Source organism: Bison bison, unplaced genomic scaffold, assembly GCF_000754665.1.
Source record: "Bison bison bison isolate TAMUID 2011002044 unplaced genomic scaffold, Bison_UMD1.0 scf7180017864136, whole genome shotgun sequence".
Lineage (NCBI taxonomy): Eukaryota > Metazoa > Chordata > Mammalia > Artiodactyla > Bovidae > Bison > Bison bison.
This window is the reverse complement of record NW_011494708.1, coordinates 126,903-150,411: the sequence shown is the minus strand read 5'-3', so window position 1 is coordinate 150,411 and position 23,509 is coordinate 126,903. Positions and strand designations below refer to the sequence as shown.

Genomic DNA, 23,509 nt, shown 5'->3' with positions numbered 1-23,509 from the left:
TGTTGATCCCTCCTGGCTGGAATACTTGGGAAAGGTGTTACTAGGCAATTGGAATTGAGTATCTATAGGATTTGGATAGATACAGATGAAGAGATGGTGCAGGCCGCTTCCCTGATTTTTCTTTTTCTTTTTAAACTTTTAGAACCACTGGACCACCAGGGAAGTCCCTCCCTGATGTGTTTTTATGTGCTGTTTTATTTCACTCTAAGTTAAAAAAAGAAAATTCCTTCAGTTAGTTTCCAATAAAATTTGTATTAGTTTTGGAAAAAGCATTTTACGAAGGTCGTAGTGAATCGGTGATAAAGAGTTTTGAAATTGCCATGTTTTGAAATGCAAAGGTAAGGTGCAATGTGGGAGACCTGGGTTCGATCCCTGGGTTGGGAAGATCCCTTGGAGAAGGGAAAGGCTACCTACTCCAGTATTCTGGCCTGGAGAATTCCATGGACTATACAGTCCATGGTGTCACAAAGAGTCGGACACGACTGAGCGACTTTCACTTCACTTGCTAAGTGCTTCTTTTTTGCCTTTTTAATACAGATGCCCCTGAATCTTACCAACGCTGTGGCTACAGCCCGACAGTTATTAGCTTACACTGTGGAAGCAGCCAACTTTTCGGACAAGATGGATGTTATATTTGTGGCTGAAATGATAGAGAAATTTGGAAGATTTACCAAAGAGGAAAAATCAAAAGAGGTATTTTCTGGTTCAGATTTGTAGCATATAGTATGTCAGCAAATGGTCATGTGATAGAGCTGACTCTCTATTTGTAAAGCCTACTTATGTTTGCTGTATTTGAACTAAATATACCTTTTAATTTCCAGAATTGTCATTGAGAAACCTATGCTCCATCTGTCATGGGAACTTGTTGGGAGGAGTAGAGGTGGATTGTTAGTTCTTGGCAATAAGGTACCAGGGTAGGGCAGGACCAGCCTGTGAGAAAGCAGCTTTTTCTGCATCCATGGTGTATGTGAGTCGGGCTGCATCTCTCAGGCTGACTGGGATTTCCCTTCTCCCCACTGGTGTGTTTTCATCTTTCTTCTTTGTTTTTTTTTAAAAATCACCACTTAAATTTATTGATTGAAGACGTCTTTGTATGCTTAACAATTTACAATGTTCAGAAAGTAGAATCTTTTTTGTTCTTCTATTTATTTTTTTAAATTTAATTTTAAATTAGAGGGTAATTACAATATTGGGATGGTTTCTGCCATATATCAACATGAATCAGCCATATGTGTAGATGTGTCCCCTCCCACCCCCTCCCCACCCCAGCCTTCCCGGTTGTCACAGAGCACTGGCTTTGGGTTCCCTGTGTCATACAGCACGCTCCCACTTGTTCATCCTTCTTCATGAGAGTTTTAGTTCCCCAGATCTTGTGTTAAATTGCTTTGAGAATGTCCTAGAGAAAATGTAAGACTATTTTAGCACTTTTAAAACAAAATTCCAAATGATTAAGATACACGAGGCATGAAAATTTAGTGACTTTGAAGAGAGGCCATGTTCAAACTATGATATTCCTGTCCACATGATATCCTTTAGGGGAAGACATTGACAACTACTGTTTTCAGAATCAGTGAGCAGCAAATAATGATTTGAATAAGTTTTTAGCTGCAGATTAACATGTTCTTAAACTTTATTTCCAGCCAGGTGAGAGCTTTTATATAAACTGTTTCTCTTGTGAGGGAATCATATAAGAATGAATTTTTGAGCTAGAATAAACCTAGATTGGGTCATACACTGAAGCCTAAAGAAAATTAAACAATTTCTCTAAGGTTTTAGAGCTAAATTATGCAGGGCTGAAAACAACCCGAGAACTTTGGCTGTCTAATCCAGCAGTTTTCTGTTGTATCATATTTACTTTCTAGAAGAGCTTTGCTCTGTCATAGTATTCCAAAAGTACTGTGGGGAAGACACTGAACTAAACAAAGTCTTAATATATTTCTTTATGTGGGGCATCTCAGATTCGTTAATGTGCTAAAAGGTGGTATTGGTTTGGCCAAAAAGTTCATTCAGCGTTTTACGCACAGTGGTATGGATAAACCCAAATGAACTTTTTGGCCAACCCAATAATATCCCTTGTTTCTCTACATAATTTAACCAAGGGAGTTTTTTTGCATGTGGTACCTATTAATATCTGGCATTTTGGTGATAAATTTTGAAATTGCAGCTCTGTACATTAGGTACTTTACTTGCTGTAGTGTAGCTGATAAAGGAAAGAAAGTAGTGACATGCTTATAAATGGGATTCAGAACACCAGACCACCTAATGATGACATGGCATTTCACTGTTGTTATCTAATCTTCAGACCTTAGTTTCCTAATGAATTGTTCCTTTGCTTGATTCTGTCCTTGGGCCATAGCCCGCTTCCCATGATGAATTTTTCTGGTGCCAGGAGGAGCCGTGTGAATCCTGGCTCTGTGGTAATCCTGCTCTCCCTTGTTGATTATAATCACAGGTTAGCTGCCCACATGATTAGAAGTCATTCATGGAGGCTGGATGTTTCAGGTCACTAGAGTAATTGGAATGGCATTTGGAATCTGGACATAGGGAAAGGTCTTGCCATCGTGTGATAGACCAAAGTTTACCCCCTTGCTGCCCTGTTCTGGTGTGAGGGACTTCTGTACACTTCCCAGGTCGGGAGCAGCAGTGTGGTGCCCTGAGGTGTACGTTTCATTGTGTTGCTGCTGTGTGGGAAGAATGGTCTGAATCTTTGCTGCTTTGTCGTGTGCTTAGGGGGAAGCATCTTGTTGAAGACTGGAAGTGGACCTGGTTTGTGAGTTATTAACCATGGACCCTTTGTTTTTAAAATGAGACATGATGCTTGCCCTGTTTAACTTGCAGTTAAACTCACTGTTTACGCAAGAGAGAATATAGGTGAAACTATTTTTATCATTGCAAAGCTAGGACATACTTTTTATAGGGTTAAGAAATTAGCATTTTTTTTGTACGTGTGAGGAATTTTCATTTTTCTATCTATTTTACTTGAAGTTGAGTTGATGTGCAATACTTTCTGTTATAGATGCACAACATGCAGTTGCAGTTCAGTCGCTCAGTCGTGTCCTATTCTTTGCAACCCCGCGGACTGCACCATGCCAGGCTTCCCTGTCTATCACCAGCTCCTGGACCTTGCTCAGACTCATGTCCATCAAGTCAGTTATGCCATCCACACATCTCATCCTCTGTCGTCCCCTTCTTCTCTTGCCTTCAATCTTTCCCAGCATCAGAGTCTTTTCCAGTGAGTCAGTTCTTTGCATCAGGTGGCCAGGTGGCCAACATATTGGAGCTTCAATTCAACATTAATCCTTCCAATGAATATTCAGGAACAATTTCCTATATGAGACTGGTTTGATCTTCTTGCAGTTCAAGGGACTCAAAAGAGTCCTCTCCAACACCACAGTTTAAAAGCATCAATTCTTTGGGACTCAGTTTTCTTTATGTCCAACTCTCACATCCATACATGACTACTGGAAAAACCATAGCTTTGACTATACGGACCTTTGTTGTATATATATAACATAGCCGTTCACAATTTCTTTTTTTTAATTTATTTATTTTAATTGGAGGATAATTACTTTACAATATTGTGATGATTTTTGCCATATATCAACATAAATCAGCCATAGGCATACACGTGTCTGCTCTGAAAAGTAACATTCTTATGATCTCAGAAGCTAAGAGAGAAGTCCTTTAAAAAAATACCACCAGACTGCTTTAGTTACTTATCTAAAAACTTACTTTGAAGGAGATTGTTGTCACTTTCACTGGCTGACATAGAAGGTGAAATTTTAACTATCTTTGGAAACAAATGATGGCAACCTATTAAGTATAAATAGAAAAAACAGGAAATTATTCAGGATTGAACAATTGAGATATAAATGTAAGATTACCTTTGATGCAGTGACAGACATTTGATTCTTTGGAAGCTTAAAATTGCAGGCCAGAGCTTTCCCGGTTTATTGCTATGTTAAGAAGAAATCATAAGGCTTAAGGGCTCCATTTTAAGTTAATTAACACTGCATAAAATTATGCTAAGGTATCTTAAAATGCATATAGCATAATTAGGCAATTAAATTGATTTTTGTATTATATCCAGAAAGTTGTTGTGCTGTGGATTTTTTCATAAACAACCTGGGATTGAGTCTAGCCAACACAAGCTGGTACTCTTGTTGTCTTAGGGTGGGTGCTGAAAACTATCAAACCACCAGATCTAAATGAGGTATTTACTGGGGTCTTTTAAAAAGAGCCGAAGGTTCTCTGTCAGATAGTGCGTGTTCCATATTTACTGTAGTGATTTCTCTTATGGAAACAAGCATATATCCATTTTAAAAGATGAGAACATCTATGAAGATTAGAGTTAGTTATGTGTTATAATTTTCTTACTGTGCTCTAGTCTTAAATATGTAAGGCATGCACCTCACATTTTTATGTATAGAATTTTTAAAATTCTTTCATTTATTTGCTTTAAGGTATAATCACATCTGTACTGGCGAGTTTCTTTTTTATTTTCAATATTTTTAATGGTTTTTTCCTTGATCTTACTTGTCAGACTTCCTGATACTGTTTATATTTTCAAAGACCCAGCCTCTGGCTTTTTGATCCTTCTGAGAACATGGTTTCTCAAACTTGCATGGGGCCCACGATTGGTACCAGGTTCCGGGTGCAGGAAGCCTGAAGATTCGTATTTCCTCTAAATTCCAGGTGATACTGGGCAACGTCTTTGGCACAGGCTTTGAGCACCTCTGTGAAGTGAAGTGAAGTGAAAGTCCCTCAGTCGTGTCTGACTCTTTGCAACCCCATGGACTGTAGTCCATGGAATTCTCCAGGCCAGAATACTGGAGTGGGTAGCCTTTCCGTTCTCCAGGGGATCTTCCCAACCCAGGGATTGAACCCAGGTCTCCCACATTGAGGACCACTGTAGTATATTTCTTTTCTATTCTTACCTCTTTTTAAAAAAATGTTCTCTTTGGGTTTAACTTTTTAAAAACTTTTCAGACACTTTTTTTTTTATTAGAAAATTCCTAAAATGTAGGAGAAGGAATATTACTATTAACACTCTTGTTTTACCTTTCACTGAATTTCGACAGTTTTCGGCACTTATCAGTCTTGCTTCATCTCTCCTGTTCACGCTTTTTATGTTTTCTGCCCCTCCTTCCTTCTCTCTTCCCCTCTCCCTGTGTCTCTGTCTTACTCTGTGTCTTTCTGTCTTTCAATGCCGGAACATTTAAAAGCACATTTTAGGTGTCATATTTCATCCATAATTTTTTTTTTTAAATTGTAAGGAACTTTAAAATAGAACCATGATATGGTTATTATATCACCCAAATGAACTCAAGTCCTTAATATTATAAAATATCTAATCCGTGTTCAGTTTTCCTTGATTATGATTTTTCTTTAAATGTGGACCTTGTGTCTGGTTTCCTTATGAAATTCATTCATACAATTTTCTAGTTGGTTTTGTGGGATTTTCTAGACAGACAGTTTTGTCCGTAGACAGTAGATAACAGTTGGTTTGTCTGTTTCCGTATAAAACACATCCTGTTTTTCTGGTTATACTTTGGTGAGGACCTCCAGAACTATGCTGATGCGTGTTGGTGACAAGTGGTCTTCATGAGAATGGTATGATGTGTCATTATTATGACATGATATATGGTATGATGTGATACTTATGTGCTTCTGCTAGGTGCTGGGGGGCTATATCAGTGTTAGGGGGTCACATTGGAAGTAGTTCTCAGCTTGAGGTTTCTCAGACCACAGAAAAAATGAGAACTCTGTTCTCAGTCCTGTGTGAAGGTCGACTTGTGTTGACAGATGGACAGGGAAGAGATTTTTTTACCTCTTTCCTACCTTGTGCCAAAGTCAAGATGGGCAAGTTTCAAGTTTCCTTGCGATTCCCTTCCTTCCAGGAGGCTGGTTTAATGCTGGTTGGCCCTGACCCTGCTGGTGTCCACTTTGGCTTATCAACTTTATGCTGTGGTTTTCTCCTGTTAGCCTGTGTTGGCAGGGCCTGGGTCTTACATGGAAGTCAGAGCATAGTCTGTGGTCAGCTGAGCTCAGCCGCAGAGCTCTTCGGATTCCTGTTGTTTTGCTGTTGGCCTCTCGTGGAGCCTTTGTTTTCTGAATGGTCAGTGGTGCATTTAAAAGGTAACTTTTTTTCCTTTACCATTTTTCACTTTTATCAGGAGAATTGTCCATAGTACTTAGTCCTCCATGCTTCCAGAAAGGGAGATGCATGTACAGTTTTGTCATCGGAAAAACAAGATCTGCTTCCAGTGGGAGAGTTGGAGGGATCGTACAAGTTATGCCTTGCCATTTGTTGTGAAGGTATGGCTGAGGATGTTGAGCATTTCACTTGGTATCTCTTTAATAGTGTTCTTCACGTGTTCTAAGAATTTTCTTTATGAAAGTGACTGTCTACTTGGAGGAAATATTCTCCTTTTCATTAATAATTGAACAGTTATCTTCACTGCCTTGACTAGAAACACGTCAAGAATCAGTTTTTCCCCAGTCCCATTAACTTTGCCATTGATGTGTATTTTAACTTGAGTCTTTTTTTAAGCCTGTGCTTCCCACCAGGACTTCCCTGGTGGCTCAGACAGTCAAGAATCTGCCTACAATGCAGGAGACCGTGGGTGTATCCCTGGGTTGTGAAGATTCCCTAAAGGAAGGAAATGGCAACCCACTCCAGTATTCTTGCCTAGAGAATTCTGTGGACAGAGGAGCCTGGCAGGCTACAGTTTGTGGGGTTGCAAAGAGTTGGACATGACTGAGTGACTTAACACACTTTCTCACTCTCTATGTATGTTTTAATTTAAAAAGAATTATCTTTTAAACATTGTTAGGCTATTTCAGATACTTTCTATAAGGCAATAGAGAATAAATGCAACTTTTATTCCCTGTGACATTGTTTTCAATCTTTTCCCCTCCCCATCCTCTTTGTTTTTGTACCAGAGCGACACCAGAGCTTTCATCTGATGACCATCACATTTGGACCTTTTGAACACTGACTACTTATCAAGCTGAGCAGCGTTCAGTGGGGTCCCCAGGCCCTCAGGATGCTGAAGCTGGTTAATAATGCCATAAACACATTCTTAAAAATTGACTTTCAGAACAGAGCAATTCCTTCATTAAAGTAATCAGGGCATATAGCATACTTTGAGATGGGAATGATATCAATACAGCTATTTATAATTAGGAAAAACCATGAAGTTTACTTGAACTAAAATAATGACATCAACTGAGTTATTATTTAGTCGAGTTTGAACTGTGTGTCAGTTCTGGACTTTTCATCTCCATCTCAGCTGTCCCCAGACAACTTCTCAGCATACTGCCCTGTGGTATATGTGTCTCTAATTTTTGCTTCTCTGGTTATTAGAATTGCTGAGGTACCCCCTGCTGAATTTGTGCTTGAAACAAGAATGTGGGAAGGGGCCTAGATTTCTTGGCTTTTCTCAAAAACTATATGAATTGCTTAATGAAGATATTTGCCTTCTGTTCTCTCTCTCTCTGTCTTTCTTAAAGACAGTTTTCATAGGGTTCTTGGTCTCATTTTGCAAATGGGCAAACAGAGACTTGGAGAGGATAAATAATTTGCTATGGACATTTAACTTGTAAGGGATGGTTGAACTCTTAACCCAGGAGAACTTAAGTCCAAGGCACATAAGCATACTCGCTGCAGTGTTATTTTATTCTCCTGTTACATTAAAATCAAATACATCAAGTTGAGTTTATGTGTTGTGTGTTATGTGAACCAACATCAGAAATTCATGAAATTTACAGGTGATTTTAATCTAGTTTTGCCCGGGATTGCAAACATAAATATTGAAAAGAGCATGAAATATTCTGCCTCTTACCACAGATGACATTTAATGGTTTCATTGTTGTTAATGTGGCATTTTCATTTCTCTCCCCTTTTATCTTGGATGAAGTGCGTTCACAGTGTTTTCGTTTGATCCTCGCCCTGTGGTATGACAGATGGCAGAGCAGGTGCATGACTCCTCCGACCCTTCCGTGGCTGGCGTGGCCTTCAGGGAATGCGGTCGAAGAGAAATACGGTGCTTCCCCGCACATTGGTCACGGTTATTAAACTGTACCTGTGTGTCACATTTCAGGGATGCTTTTTTAATCCAGTGTAATTTTTCATGTACTGTTATTCTTTTTGTGTCCTTTTTTGCCACCATGAAGGATTCAGAACTACTTCCATAACCAAGCTCCAGAAGCATGTAGTGTTTCATGATTGCTTGCTATAGGGGATATTTTGGCTACAAAACTGTTTTTTTAATTCATAGCCTTTTATAATGAAATAATGGGGAAAAAAAAAGCTTATCCTCAGCTAAGGCAACCACTTTTATTAGCCCTATACTTTCTTACAGATACTACTACTACTACTTTTTTTTTGTTTTGTTTTACAGTTATTGACACATGTCAAATTCCTTGGCTGGAATTATCTAGTGACCCATAGCTGTAGTTCCTTGATTAAAAAATAAACAGCTTTTCAAAAGAGATGATGTATCAGGTCTCATGTTAGAGTTTCATAAAGCCCATACATGTAGAACTTGTAAAGAAATTTCCAAGCTAGTTGTAAAATTGCTGATTTTTTTTGAATACTTCATAAATATTTGAGGAGGGCCTTGGAGGAGAATTGGTATTTTCTTGTATTTGATCTTTTAAATTTTTACAGGCAATGGCCATTTCTTTTCTGATAGCTATAGAACATATCATACAGTGTCATCTCTTATTTATTTTTGTATACAGTTTTGAAAATACAAATTTGAAAGGTAAGAATAAGAGGTAAAAATGTAACCAAATTCTCTAGCTTCTCTGAATTGCCATTAAGAGGTGGTAGTTATTATTCCAGTTGCTGTATGAGTGGCTGATATACAAATGCAGGCGTCACCACCCATCTTCATAACTCCAGAAATAAGCACTTCTGTTAAAGTGAAATTTACCCCCATACCTATTGTTTTTAGGAATATATTATGAGGTGCTGGTGTTTTCATGAAAGTGAAAAGAAAGTGAAGTCGCTCAGTTGTGTCTGACTCTTTGTGACCCTGTGGACTGTAGCCTACCAGGTTTCTCCGTCCATGGGATTTTCCAGGCAAGAGTACTCAAGTGGTTTGCCATTTCCTTCTCCAGGAGATCTTCCTGAACCAAGGATTGAACCCGGTCTCCTACATTGTAGGAAGACGCTTTACCATCTGAGCCACAGGGAAGTCTGGTGTTTTCATAAATTGTATCAAATGAACAGACTCAGGATTCTACATAGTTTGATTATAGGTTCTTCTTCATTCTTTGTCAGTTGATCTTGTTCATGTCTTGGGTTTGAATGAGTTGCCTCTTGAGAGAATATGTGAGTCCATTAAAATTGGGTTTTGCGGTTAAATTCCATTACTATCTGTCATTTATTACTCTGTTTATTTCATCTCTTGCAGGTATCACAACCTAGTCACTTAAAAAAAATGTATTTAGTTGCTTGTTATATATTTTCTTGATAGATACAGACTCCAAAATATATCTTCTATGTTTCTCTCACTGCTGTATCTCCATTGCTTGGGGATAGTGTCTGGCTCACCTTGGTCCTCAATAAATATTTAGTCAGGGAGTGAATGGGTATTATATAGCTGTTGGCTTTTATACGAGGAGTTACTCTAATGAATGAGTATGAATATAAGTAGGACATTGGGGGCTGTCCCTGCCCCCAAGATGTTTATACTGGAATTAAAATAAGGACAGAATTGTGACACATGATGGTAACGGCAGTATGAAGTCAATTAACTGTATTTGAGTTGGATAAGATGATGGGGCTTTACGGAGGAGACAGAGGCAGTTTTGCTGGGTACATTGTTCCTCTTTATATATGAACATGTAGACTTTAAAAATGTACCCCTCTTAACACTTCTAGAGCCTGTCATTCTCAGAAAGACTTATTTTGGGATGGAAATGGAAAAAAAAAAGGAGCAGTAAAATTAGAGCTGTGTTTTGAATGCCTGCCATGTGCAAGGCATAGTTTGAGGAGCCTTATAGTTATTAGTGGAGCTTAATCTTCACAACATTCAGAAAAGACAGGATGGTTATTATCCTTGTTTCACAAATAAAGGAAGGTACGGGAGGTGCCAGCCCTGCTCCATGGCTTGGGGGTGGAATCCGGTAGATTTCTGCAGGCTTGTCTTCTTCCTGAAAAGAAGCATGGGTGGAAAGGACTGATCTTTTTCCAGACCCACCTCAGCCCTCATAATTACACACCCTGGGAAGAGTATTGGAGACAACAGGGTTGAAAAGCTCAGCTGGACTCTTCTGGGGTGATGAAAAGACATCTGCTGAAATGGCCTTGGCAGTCTGGCTTGGCTTTGGGGTGTTTGAGGCTTTTTTCTTGGTTAGAGGACCTGCCAGCTTGTCAGCCCTCCAGTGCTACCTCCAGAATGCTTGTGTGCTCTAGCTCTTGTGAATGGTTTGCTCAATAGTAGACCCTCCCGGCAACAGGCTTTCTCCTTATCCTGGACTGTTCAGTGCACTTTTCTGAAATGAGACATACAAGTCACCAGCAACGACAGCCCATTGATATTTCACTGGTGTTGCCTGACAGATGTTTACATCTGTAAGTTACGGACTGACCTAATGAAAATAATTCAGGAAATGAAACAAACAAGCAGTGGAAAAGTGGACACTTATTGGGATTCATTTGTTTTTGTGACCATGTAAATCTAAAAGCATCCCTTGAGTTGGGAGACAGGGAAGAATCAGCTCATTCAAGATAAAGATAAAGGGAACCGTGTGTGCACAGACTCACGTGACGGCCCAGCGCATACAGAGAACTCACAGTAGTTGGACATACCTAGGGTTTTAAACATGACAGGATGCTAAAGAGGTCACCAGTATATTCTTTAATTTTTAATTAAATTTAACTGAAGTATAGTTGATTTAATGTTGTGCCAGATACTTCTTGATCATATTAAGTAATACTTACGCAAAAAGAAGATAAGTGTTTTTCCAGAGTGGAGATCTGTTTATTCTGAGAATCATGTGATTTTCTTCCCCTTGATTAATACAAATGCCTTTCTCCCCCGACTCCCTGACTGCACCCCCCAACCTGTCAATTTGAGTACTACATGTCACTCTTTTCCCTGATGATTTGGTGGTTACATGAATACACTGTTTTGAGCTAAATATTACCAAATGGTTATAATGACTGTGCTCTTCCTATCTGAAGATGCCTTAATGAGAAATGAGTCAAGTGCCTGTTGGGTTTTCCTGTGGAAATTTAGACTGAATGCCCAGCTTAGTGTCTCATTAGGATTTTGATGATGTAAAGCCTCCTGTGTGGGCTTTAAAGATCTTCCTTTTCTCTCCTGCATGCCTGCTAGCTTGGCGATGTGATGGTTGACATTGCAAGTAACATCATGTTGGCTGATGAACGTGTCCTGGGGCTGGCGCAGAGGGAGGCCAAAGCCTGCAGTAGAATCGTTCAGTGTCTGCAGCGCATCGCCACATACCGACTGGCAAACGGAGCTCATGTTTATTCAACAGTAAGTGTCACGTTATCCTAGATTTCTAAGGAAAAGGTTCATTGAAAGCAGCTCTAACCTCAAAATAGATAGGTCTCATCGCCATTATGGGGTGAGTATTTTGTCACTGCTGATTATTACAGAATTTACTGTTCTCAGACATTTAAAAAGACAGTTTTGCTTCTGAATAGTCTGTTTTCTTGGTAACTGGGCTTAATTTGTAATTTGAACAGTTACCACCATCTCATCCTCTGAAACTTTCCACAACACAAATAAGAACACCATAGCCTTGCCCTCCTGCCACATGCCCGTCGTGCATCCTAGCTGATATTGTCTTCTGGGCCCTGAAGGATGTTTTGAGACAGTGCTTGATTGCTTGCCTAGGTTTCAATTTCAAAAGGGAGCTAGGATTCCCCCAACTCTTGTGAACCTATTGACATTTTTCAGTCAGTTCCACTTTGGGGGAAGTGAGTTCTTTGTATGTAATAACCACTCTTGGGCTTCCCTGGTGGCTCAGTGGTAAAGAATCCATCTGCCAGTGCAGGAGATGCAGGTTCGATCCCTGGGTTGAGAAGATCCCCTGGAGAAGGAAGTGGCAATCCACTCTAGTATTTTTGCCTGGGAAATCCCGTGGACAGAGCAGCCTGGCGGGCTACAGTCCAGGGGGTTATAAAAGACTTGGACACAATTTAGTGACTAACCAACAGCAATGATCACTGTGTTAAATAATCTTAAATTTTGTTTGGGTAGAGTTTCTTGGTGTACTGCTTACTTTTTTTGTTCTAAAATGTAGATATGATAAATGTGGGAACTATGATAAATAGTGCTTTATTTTATTCTTTTAGCAGTCATATTCTGCTCTGGCCCATGATTTTCATTTTCTAACTATTTTAGTGGGTTCGTTGAATGTTTTCTACTTCCTCCTATGATTTTATACAATTCAAAATTACTGTCTTTAACTGATGGAACTTTTTTGATGAGACCGTGTTTTATTGATCCTTTTGTTCAGTTAAGTTTAGTATTACTTTCTTGAATAATAAACAGAATGGAGGCCTAGACTGGCTCCTGTCAGGACAACATAGTTTAGGGTAGGTGCTCTCTATGACCTTACTTGAAATGACCTTGCCAGTTTGGGGGCCACACTTGGTCCTCCCAGATCGTTTAAACCCATTTCCATCCTGTGCTTCAGCCTTGCTTATTACTCAGCACAAAGAGCGTCCTTCATTCTCCTGAAAACCCACAGGTATAATAGAGGGTGTAGGGGGTATTTGTACACCACTTCAAAGTATAAAAAGTTCCTGAGAAACAATATATCTACTTAGGACATGGCTTCAAGGGCACTTCAAAATGGCAGTTTTCTTTCAACTGAGGTTTTACATGTTTATCATAATTATAATGTGTCTTTGATTAATAAAAAATTTCAAATACAATTTGCTGGTAAGTATGATTGAATTTAGTACGATTTTTCACACTGTGTCATCTCTGGGGCAAAACTAAATGCAAAGATTTCTTACTCTTAAAAATTTGGGGAACCACCAGATATATTCTACTATATATATGGTACTTGAAAAAATTCTACCTTCTTATATTTAAAAATTGTAATCTTCCTGATAGATTCTGGACACCTTACATGAAGGTCCAATATTAAAAAAAAAAAAATGTTTAAAGGAGAACTTTGTCCACATGTGGCACTTAGAATGGTGCCCTGCTTCCATAGTAAACATAGAATTTACCATTCTTAAAGGAAGGAGTTTACCGCACATCCTGTCATCTTGCTGGATGTGAAAGAAACTGGTCAGCCTGTCACTTCTTATGTTAGCTCTGTCGTGGTTCTAACAGGCGGGAGTGGTGCCAGAAGCTCCTGGACATGGGTGGTTGGTTGTTTGTATTGGCAGACCGTGGGTTTTGATAGACTCGCAAGTTCAGTTGCACTCTTGCATTGCTTAACATTGTCAGGACAGGTGCCATCTTTTTCAGGTGACTTTTCTGGCCTAATTCTCCCTTCAGAATCTGTTCATTTATTTCTATTTGGACTAGCACCTCCCTTCCTTTTCTGAAGAAAACTTTGCCATGAGTCTGTGTAAAGATTTTATTGGTGAAACTTAATGCTAAGTGTTGATGTTCCTGTGAAAGGAAGAAGTGTAAAGATGTTATGAAGCGTTGAATAAGGCAGCTTTTAAGTGTACTAAGATCATTATGACTTCCCTGGTGGCTCAGATGGTAAAGCGTCTGTCTACAATGCAGGAGACCCGGGTTCGATCCCTGGGTTGGGAAGATCCCCTGGAGAAGGAAATGGCAATCCACTCCAGGACTATTGCCTGGAAAATCCCATGGACAGAGGAGCCTGGTAGGCTACATCCCATGGGGTTGTAAAGAGTCAGACACGACTGAGCGACTTCACTTTCACTAAGATCATTAAGGGGGTCCACTGATTTCTCCAGCTGTTTTTTTTAATCAGGATACTTCCATTTTCAACTTATAGATTCCTGCAACTATTCTTCAAATTATTAATTGACTTCTCATTTATATCTGATCTTCCATACTTCGTGACTTTTTTCCTCTTCGTGGGTATTTTGCTATTTTAGGACATCCTTCTGTAGTTGGCATCTTTTTTGATTCTGCCAGTTATCTACACAATGTCTTTGTTTAGTAAGAGCTCAAGCTTTGTCTTCTAGCTTATGTAGTATTTTGTGTTTTAAACTCTTTGAAAGTGCTTTTTCCCCCTATGTTATAAATCTTTTGTAACTCCTGTTTGATTGACTTTTGAAGTATTCACCCAATATTGCTCTGGAAGCTTATGTCATCAAGGCTACTGGCTTCACTGGGATGACATGTACCGTGTTCCAGAAAGTGGCAGCCACTGACCGGACAGGCCTTTCTGACTATGGGAGGCGAGATCTGGATGGAAACCTGGATAAACAGCTGAGCTTTAAGTGCAACGTTTCGAATACATTTTCAAGTCTGGCTCTGAAGGTACGTTATATTCTGTAGTCATTTAAGACTTTGTAGTTAGATTAGAATACAGTACCTCCATATCCATAGGTTCTGTATCTACAGATTCAACCAAACTGCAGATTGAAAATATCCAATTTAAAAAAATATCCCGATAAGTTCCAAAAAGCAAAACTTAAATTTGCTACATGCTGGCAGCTATTTGCATAGGATTTACATTATATTTACAGTTATTTGTATAATACCCGCAGTAGGTATTTTAAGTAATCTAGACATCATTTAAAGTAAGTATACCAGAGGGTGTGCCTAGGTTATATACAGATATTATGCCATGTTAAATAAGAGACTTGAGCATCTACAGGTTTTGGTATCCGAGAGGATCCTGGAATCAGTCCTTCGAGGGTATGGAGGGTGCTGCACTTAAGTGCTCTGCTTTGCAAAAATAATCTTATGAAAGGTTGTTGGGAGGGAGAAGTGTATTAGAATTGCCTTTGTTCTTGTTTTGAAAGAAATTCAGACCAAGAAGGAACACATCATGGCCTTCATGGGCCTAGGCATTTTTGCCCTCTGGACCCCTTTCTGCATATGAATATATCAAAATTAAATTTTATGACTGGAGTGGTAAAAGCATGAATATATTAGTTACATATTGAGACATTTTCTTTGACTTTAAAGTTCATTTTTATGCTGCTGATTTTAAAGACATGAAGACGTTTCTGTAGACTTCCTAAAAGTATTTGGTGCCTGTGGCTCTGTGCTCCTGGGCCTAATGGGAAAGTCCAGGCATTTAATCAAGCCATCTGTATATCAAGATTTTTTGCACAGAAGTGCACACACATGTGTGTTTGTAAATTGGGGCTCCCCTGGTGGCTCAGATGGTAAAGCATCTGCCTGCAATGAGGGAGACCAGGGTTTGAGCCCTGGGTCAGGAAGATCCTCTGGAGAAGGAAATGGCAACTCACTCCAGTACTCTTGCCTAGAAAATTCCATGGATGGAGGAGCCTGGTAGACTACAGTCCATGGGGCTGCAAAGAATCTGACACGACTGAGCGACTTCACTGCAGCAAGCAAAATTAAAAGCATTTTTATTGGTTTTTAAAATTGGGGGTTTAGGCGTGTTTTATTAAACTACATTGAAGCAAATGTTGGAAGTACAGTTTGACACCCTAATGGAGCTGTGTTTTTTCATTGAGTTTTGTATGGCTATGTGTAATTGTGTTCTTGGTGGTTTTTAATTACACAGTACTTTTCTTTTTTTATAGTTTGTTTCTTAATTATATTGCAAACAATATTCCATCCATTCCAGTCTTAATGCCTGATAGTAATCAAATAGGTCTTAGGTGTCCTGGTACACTGGAAATGCAATGAATATTGAATGAATGAGTGAATGGATAAATGAAGAATTAATATATTTTGTCATACTTGGGTGGTTTAGTCTGATGGTGGGTTAGTCGCTAAATCATGTCCAACTTTTGCAATCCTATGGATTGGGAACCTACCAGGCTCCTCTGTCCGTGGGATTCTCCAGACAAGAATACTGGAGTGGTTTTGGAGTCACGCTTTACACTTGTGACCTCCATAAGGACAGCCAGTTTGCCTAATTTAGAAATAATCTTAACTTCTCCCACTGCCCAAGACAGCTATCTCAACTATATCAGAATGTCTAATGATAATATATTCAGAGGAATATTAGCAAGATGTATTTATTACTCTTGACTCTTGGAGAGTGTTTGCACCTAGTAGTGCAACTCCTTAATGTCTGCTCCTTTGCTTAGAGTGTAGTATTGGTAAAAACCTACTGCAAAAGGCATCGAAACAGCATCACACACAGGCCCACGAGAGAGGGGTGTGTGTCATTGAGGAACACTTAAAATTGATGAACCCTTCTATCTTAGATGATCACAGTTGGTAGGAAGGGATTAAAAATGATGAAACTCAACATTTCATCAATTTCACAACCTACCCCTCTGGGTAAGGAGGGTTTCTACCTGCTGAAGTAGAAAGCTTTAAATGAACACTCTTAAATTTGTCAATTTCATACTGTTCCATCATTTTAAGATCATCTTGTGGCCAGAAACCAAGGATGCATCACACTATTATTCATGCTTCATAGATGGACATGCTTACACCGAGTGAAAAAGGACCATATCCTTCGTGATACAAAAGTCAGTTAAAAAATTTTGCATTGACAATGCAAAATGCCTTAGCATTTTAACAGAAAACTTTTACATTTTAGACTTTATATTATGGCAATTTTTACTCTCTTTGCTTGTGCTTTTTTTTTTTTAAATGCCATCAGTGGACTAACTAGACATCCTGAAGATGTCATAATTGATTGTATTGCCCTTGGATGGGAGAACACGCTAGCATATAAAGTTAAACCCTTAAGAAGGCAGTCCTTAGCTGTAGGAGCCTAACTGGAGTTGTTTTCTACATATTTTTTGAATCTCTATTTGTCCTGTCTTTACTCTCTTTATTCCATCATAGCCCAGTTTGGACTTTCAGTCTGTATTGCCCATACCATTGTGAGCTTCTGTTTAGTCTCTTGTGTTTCCAGGTTCTTCTTAAAAATCTATGCTTTTCTGAAGCAGGGCACCCAAAACTGGTGCTCTGTGACAACCTGGAGGGATTGGGTGGGGATGGAGGTTGGGGGGGGGTTTCAGGATATGGGGGGAGACATGTATGCCTATGGCCAATTCATTTTGATGTATATATGACAAAATCCATCAAAATATTATAAAGTAATTATCTTCCAATTAAAATAAATTGATTAAAAAAATATCCATGCTTTTCATACAGGTTGGTCTGCCTAGGGCAGTATTCAGCCAATGCATACCAATCCAACCATGGCAGTTAGTAAAATACTGAAGTGCTTCCTTACCCTTTAGTGAATAGCTGTGCCGTGGCCCCGCACCGCCAGCCACACCTCCCACCCCCGGCCCCCACCCCAACCCCCGTCTCCTGAGTCCCTCCACAGCTGACATTCTGGATACTCTCCAGTCTGTCCACCCTTTAGCAACTGAAGGACCTGCAGAGCCAAGGACCTATAGGACCTTCCCCTCTCTTCACACTCTTTGATTGTGAATGTTATCCCTGGATCTGTCCAACATGGAGATGACTCTTGCAGATCCCACGATAAATTCTTCATGTCCTTTAAGGAGGCTGGCTGTCAGTTAACTTAATAATTTGGCATTTATCTGCCCTTGTCTAGTAAAAGAAAACTTCCTTTGTTGTCTTCTTCCAACCACTGACCAATTTTACTTAGGCCAGGCTCATGCTAATTCTTCTACTAGAATCCCTGCTTCTCTACTCCCCTCCCTTCCCCAGCTGCTTGGTTCTGTGATAACACCCAGCAGAAAGACATAACCTTCGAGAATCCTAACTAATTCCATCTGGTCAATCCTTGCCTCTCCCATCCTCATCTTCATTTCTCTTCCTCACTCTGCTCATCTCTCTGTCATCGCATGTTACACACAGGGGCCCGATGGGCTTCTTATTCCTGCACTGGACTGAGGGTTGCTTGAGGTCAGAGCTGCTCTTTACGTCATTGATGAACTCCAGTGCTGGCCCTCAGTCGTTCAACCATTTGGAGATTGAATTACCTGTGGTGTGACTCTTTCAGCACCTGATCTAAATTTTTTCTTTACCAAATGCTTCCTTCCACTGTTGGTACCATAAGTCAGATTTGTTAGCATCACAAAATATTGCCTATTTTTTGTTAAATATTAAGAGCTTTTAGTAACTGTTGGTGTTTTGAATTCAGTTGTTAATGTAGCCAGAAGGAATTAGTTCTTTAAAATTTTCTTGGCAGGAATTTGGAAATCAGGTTTTCTTTATGTATCTCACGTTTCTGTTGTCCCATCGAGGGCTTTAGCCCAAATAAAGTTTTCATTTCCAAGGCAGTTGTGTACATCTTCACGCTTCCTTCCTTCACGTGTGCCCCTTTTCATGCCCTCAGTCACCCCCCTGCTCAGGGAAGTCCCTGTTACTCTCTTCTAAGAACCAGCTCAGACGGCAGCTTCCTTTTTTTCCTCAGACAGAATTCATTGTGGCCATTAGTTCGTAGTGCTTTGTTCATTGTCTGGAATAAATAGAAGCTGATATGCTGGTGAGTTGAGTTAGAAGCTAGAAGATGTGGCTACTAAAATGTGTTCATGTTCTGCTCCTCGACTTAAAAGCTGTGCAAACTTGGGCAAGTACCTTAACTTCTCTGAATGTCAGTTCCTTTCTCTTACATAGGAATCATGAAGTGGTGTTAAACTCAAAAGGTTATTGAGAGGGTTTAATGAGGCAAATACGTAGACACACACAGCAGTGCCTGGTACAGGTCTAGCACTTAATAAACGTTAAGCTTGTATTGTTGTATTATTGTTGTTGTCTCTTCCTTGCTAAATTTTGAATATTTGAGGTCAGGGACCATGGCTTATTTCATTGTTTATCTCCAGATTCTGCACAGCGCCATGAGTAGAGGAATGAAACATCTAATAAACATCATTGGATAAAAATTAACGGCCAAACTTAATTAGTGAAGTCAGTTAAAAAAATTCTAAAGGCAAGCATAATCCTTGTTAATCTTCAGTAGTGAGATAATCAAAAGATAGAATGCAGTTAATAACTAATTATACATAAGAAAATAATTAGGATGTATCTGAACACCTATCTGTTTAAAATCCAGTGAATAGATAGTCAAGAAAACTTGAACAAATTACTGTTTCAGTCAGCTAGCTCTTTGACTCATTCTAATTTTATTGTTAAAATTCTAGAGACTTAAACAAAATTAGGATTTCAAAAAATTTTAATTTCTCAATTACGTAGTTTTTGGAGTCCAGATTTCACAAGGAATGATAAAATCTAATGGAAATATTTGAGTTAACCTCCCTTAAGATACTTAACCATGTTCTTCGTAGTGTCATTCTAAATAAGCAAAAATGCATGCAAATAAATTCATGATAAGAGCTCAGTGATGACATTAATTTCATGTGTGTTTATAGTTTGTCAATTTTGATTATTTAAAACTAATTCTGAACTGTGAAAGTCAGAACGTGAGGTTGTAGATGATTGTTGGTAAGTCAATTACTTCAAGGCATTTTCTCTCCCCAGCCTTCAGATAACACCTGCTACCCTGCAACAGTACAAGCAGATCTTTGAAATATTGTAGGTTCGATTCCAGATAATTGTAGTAAAACAAATATTGTAATAAAGTGAGTTACATGAGTTTGTGGTTTCCCAGTGCATATAAAAGTTACATTTACACTATACTGTGGTCTATTAAATGTGTGATTGATTATGCCTAAAAAATAGTGTTGTTCTTCAGTTGCTTAGTCCTGTCTATCTCTTTGCGACACTATGGACTACAGCATGTCAGGGTCCTCTGTCCTCCCCTGTCTCCTGGAGTTTACTCATATTCTTATCCCTTAAGTCAGTGATGCTGTCTAATCATCTCATCTTCTGTCGCCCCCTTCTTTTGTCTTCAGTCCTTTCCAGCAGCAGGGACTTTTCCACTGAGTCGGCTCTTTGCATCAGATGGCCAAAGTATTGGAGCTTCAGCATCAGCCCTTCCAAAGAATATTCAGGGTTGATTTTATTTAGGATTGATTGGTTTGAGCTCCTTGCAGGGCAAGGGACTCTCAGGAGTCTTCTCCAAAACCATAGTTCAAAAGCCTCAATTCTTTGGCGCCCAGGCTTCTCTGTGGTCCGACTCTCACATCCATACATGACTGCTGAAAAAACTATAGCTTTGACTATACAGACCTTTCTTGGTAAAGTGTCTCTGCTTTTTTTTTTTTAATACGCTGTCTAGGTTTGTCATAGATTTCCTTTCAAGGAGCAAGCGTCTTAATTTCATGACTGCAGTCACCATCCACAGTGATTTTGGAACCAAAGAAAATAAAATCGGTCACTGCTTCCACTTTCTCCTCTTCTGTTTGCTATGAAGTGATGAGACCAGAAGCCATGTTCTTAGTTTTTTGAATGTTGAGTTTTAAGCCAGCTTTTTCACTCTCCTATTTCTCTCTCATTAAGAAACTCTTTGGTTCCTCTTCATTTTCTACCATTAGAGTGGTAGCATCTGCATATCTGAGGTTGTTGATATTTCTCCCAGCAATCTTGATTCCAGCTTGTGATTCATCCAGCCTGCCAATTTTGGATGATGTACTCTGCATAGAAGTTAAATAAGCAGGGTGACGGTATACAGCCTTGACATTCTCCTTTCCCAAGTTTGAACCAGTTCATTGTTCCATGTAAGGTTCTCACTGTTGCTTCTTGACCTGCATACAGGTTTCTCAGGAGACAGGTAAGGTGGTTTGATGTTCTAATCACTTTAAGAATTTTCCATAGTTTGTTGAGATTCACATAATCAAGGCTTTCATGTGTTCAGTGAAGCAGAAGTAGATGTTTTTCTAGAATTCCTTTGGTTATTCTATGATCCAGCAGATGTTGGCAATTTGATCTCTGGTTCTTTTTCCTTTTCTAAATCCAGCTTGTATATCTGGAAGTTCTCAGTTCATATACTGCTGAAACCTAGCTTGAAGGATTTTGATCACAACCTTACTAGCATGTGAAATGAGCGCAGTTGTACGGTAGTTTGAACAGTCTTTGGCATTGTCCTTCTTTGGGATTTAAATGAAAACTGACTTTTCCCAGTCCTGTGGCCACTGCTGAGTTTTCCAAATTTGCTACACTCATATTGAGTGTAGCACTTCCACAGCATCATCTTTTAGGATTTGAAATAGCTCAGTTGGAATTCCATCACCTCCACTAGCTTTATTTATAGTAATGCTTCCTAAGGCCCACTTGACTTCACACTCCAGGATGTCTGCCTATAGGTGAATAACGACGTCATCATGTCTATCTAGGTCATTAAGACCTTTTTTGGACAGTACTTCTGTGTATTCTTGCCACCTCTTCCTAATCTCTTCTACTTTTATTAAGTCCTTATTGTTTCCTTCCTTTACTGTGCCCATCCTTGTATGAAATGTTCCCTTGATACTCCAGTTTTTTTGAAGAGACCTCTAGTCTTTCCCATTCTGTTGTTTTCCTCTGTTTACTTGCATTGTTCATTTAAGAAGGCCTTCTTATCTCTCCCTGCTCTTCTCTGGAACTGTGTATTCAGTTGGATATATCTTTCCCTTTTTCCCTTGCCTTTCACTTCTCTTCTTTCCTCAGCTATTTGTAAATCCTCCTCCCAACCCCTTTTGCCTTCTTGAGTTTCTTTTCCTTTGGGATGGCTATGTTCTCTGCTATGGCTATGTTCCTGTACAATGTTAGGAACCTCTGTCCATAGTTCTTCAGGCACTCTGTCTTCCACATCTAATCCCTGGAATCTAGTCATCACCTCCACTGTATAATCACAAAGTATTTGATTTAGGTCATACCTGGAAGGCCTAGTGGTTTTTCCTACTTTCTTCAGTTTAATTGTGTAATAAGGAGCTGAAGATCTGAGCCACAGTCAGTTTTAGGTCGTGTTTTTGCTGACTTTATAGAGCTTTTCCATTTTTGGCTGTGAAGAATACAATCAGTCTGTTTTTGGTATTGACCATTTGGTGATGTCCATGTATAAAGCCGTCCATTGTGTTGTTGGAAGAGGATGTTTGCTGTGACCAGTGTTCTCTCTTGACAAAACTCTGTTAGCCTTTGCCCTGCTTCATTTTGTACTCCAAGATCAAACTTGCCTGTTACCTCAGGTGTCTCTTGACTTCTACTTTTGCATTCCAGTCCCTTGTGGTGAAAAAGACATTTTTTTTTTAATGTTAGTTGTAGGTTTTGTAGGTTTTCATGGAACTGGTCAACTTTAGCTTCTTTGGCCTTAGTGGTTGGGGCATAGACTTGGATTACTGTGCTGTTGAATGGTTTGCCTGGAAATAAGTGAAGATCATTTTGTTGTTTTGAGATTGCTACTACATTTCAGACTCTTGTAGACTATGGTGGCTGCTACATTTCTTCTAAGGGATTCTTGCCCACAGTAGTAGGTAGGTCATCTGAATTAAGATTCACCCATTCTCGTCCATTGTAGCTCACTGATTCCTAAGATGTTGATATTCACTCTTGGCATCTCCTGCTTGACCATGTCCAGTTAACTTGGGGAGCCTGGCATGGTGCAATTCATGGGGTCTCAAGAGTTGGACACAACATAGTGACTGAACAGCAACAATGAACCTAACATTCCAAGTTCCTGTGCAGTGTTATTCTTGATGACATTGGAGTTTACTTTTACCACCAGATGCATCCACAGCTGAGCGTCGTTTCTGCTTTGGCCCAGGCTCTTCATTCTTTCTGGAGCTATTAGTAATTGCCCACCAGTCTTGCCCAGTAACATATTGGACACTTTCCGACTTTGGGGGTTCATCTTCTGATGTCATCTTTTTGCCTTTTCATATTATTCATGGGGTTCTCGTGGCAAGAATCTTGGAATGGTTTTCCATTTCCTCCTCCAGTGGACCACATTTTGTCAGAACTCTCACTATCACTTGTCCATCTTGGGTGACCCTGCACGACGTGGCTCATAGCTTCGTTGAATAATGCAAGCCCTTTTGCCTTGGCAAGGTCATGATCCATGAAGAGGAAAAAATAATGTACATACTTTAAATAAAAAAATACTTTTTTTTTTTTTTTTGCTAAAAATTGCTAACCATCTGACAGTGTAGGATTGCCACAAACATTGCATTTGTTAAAATCAAAGCAAACAACTCCTCCCACCCCCAAAATGCGGTATCTGTGAAGTGCAATATAACAAACTATGCCTGAAATAATAATAAAAACACCACCCACAGTTCCATTGCCTTTCATGCTTGTCATGGTTATGATCCCATTTGGTCCTCACAACTATTTGTTAGGAAGGTCGTTAGGTATATGTAACAAATGCAACTCAGAGGGTAGACAAAATCTTGCAGTGTCTAGCCACTGCTTTCTGGTGATGCTGGGACCCAAATTGTGGTTTCTTGTTGCAGATCCCATGTTCCCCCCCTCAGGGGTGGCATATAATCTTCAATAGATATTATAATAGACCCCAAAAACATGTCTTTCCAAAAGAGTTGTTTTTTTTTAATTGAAGGATAGTGGATTTG

General features: G+C 39.4%; 1 protein-coding gene across 1 annotated transcript in view; it reads left to right on the top strand.

The window, feature by feature from the left end:
• Nucleotides 1-23,509, top strand: part of GPR125 (G protein-coupled receptor 125) — a 117,566-nt gene that overhangs the window by 58,597 nt on the left and 35,460 nt on the right. Inside the window, exons 11-13 of the mRNA XM_010839938.1 lie at nt 538-693; nt 11,355-11,516; nt 14,265-14,468. Of these exons, the coding sequence (XP_010838240.1) occupies nt 538-693; nt 11,355-11,516; nt 14,265-14,468 (522 nt within the window). The remainder of the gene's footprint in view (nt 1-537; nt 694-11,354; nt 11,517-14,264; nt 14,469-23,509) is intronic.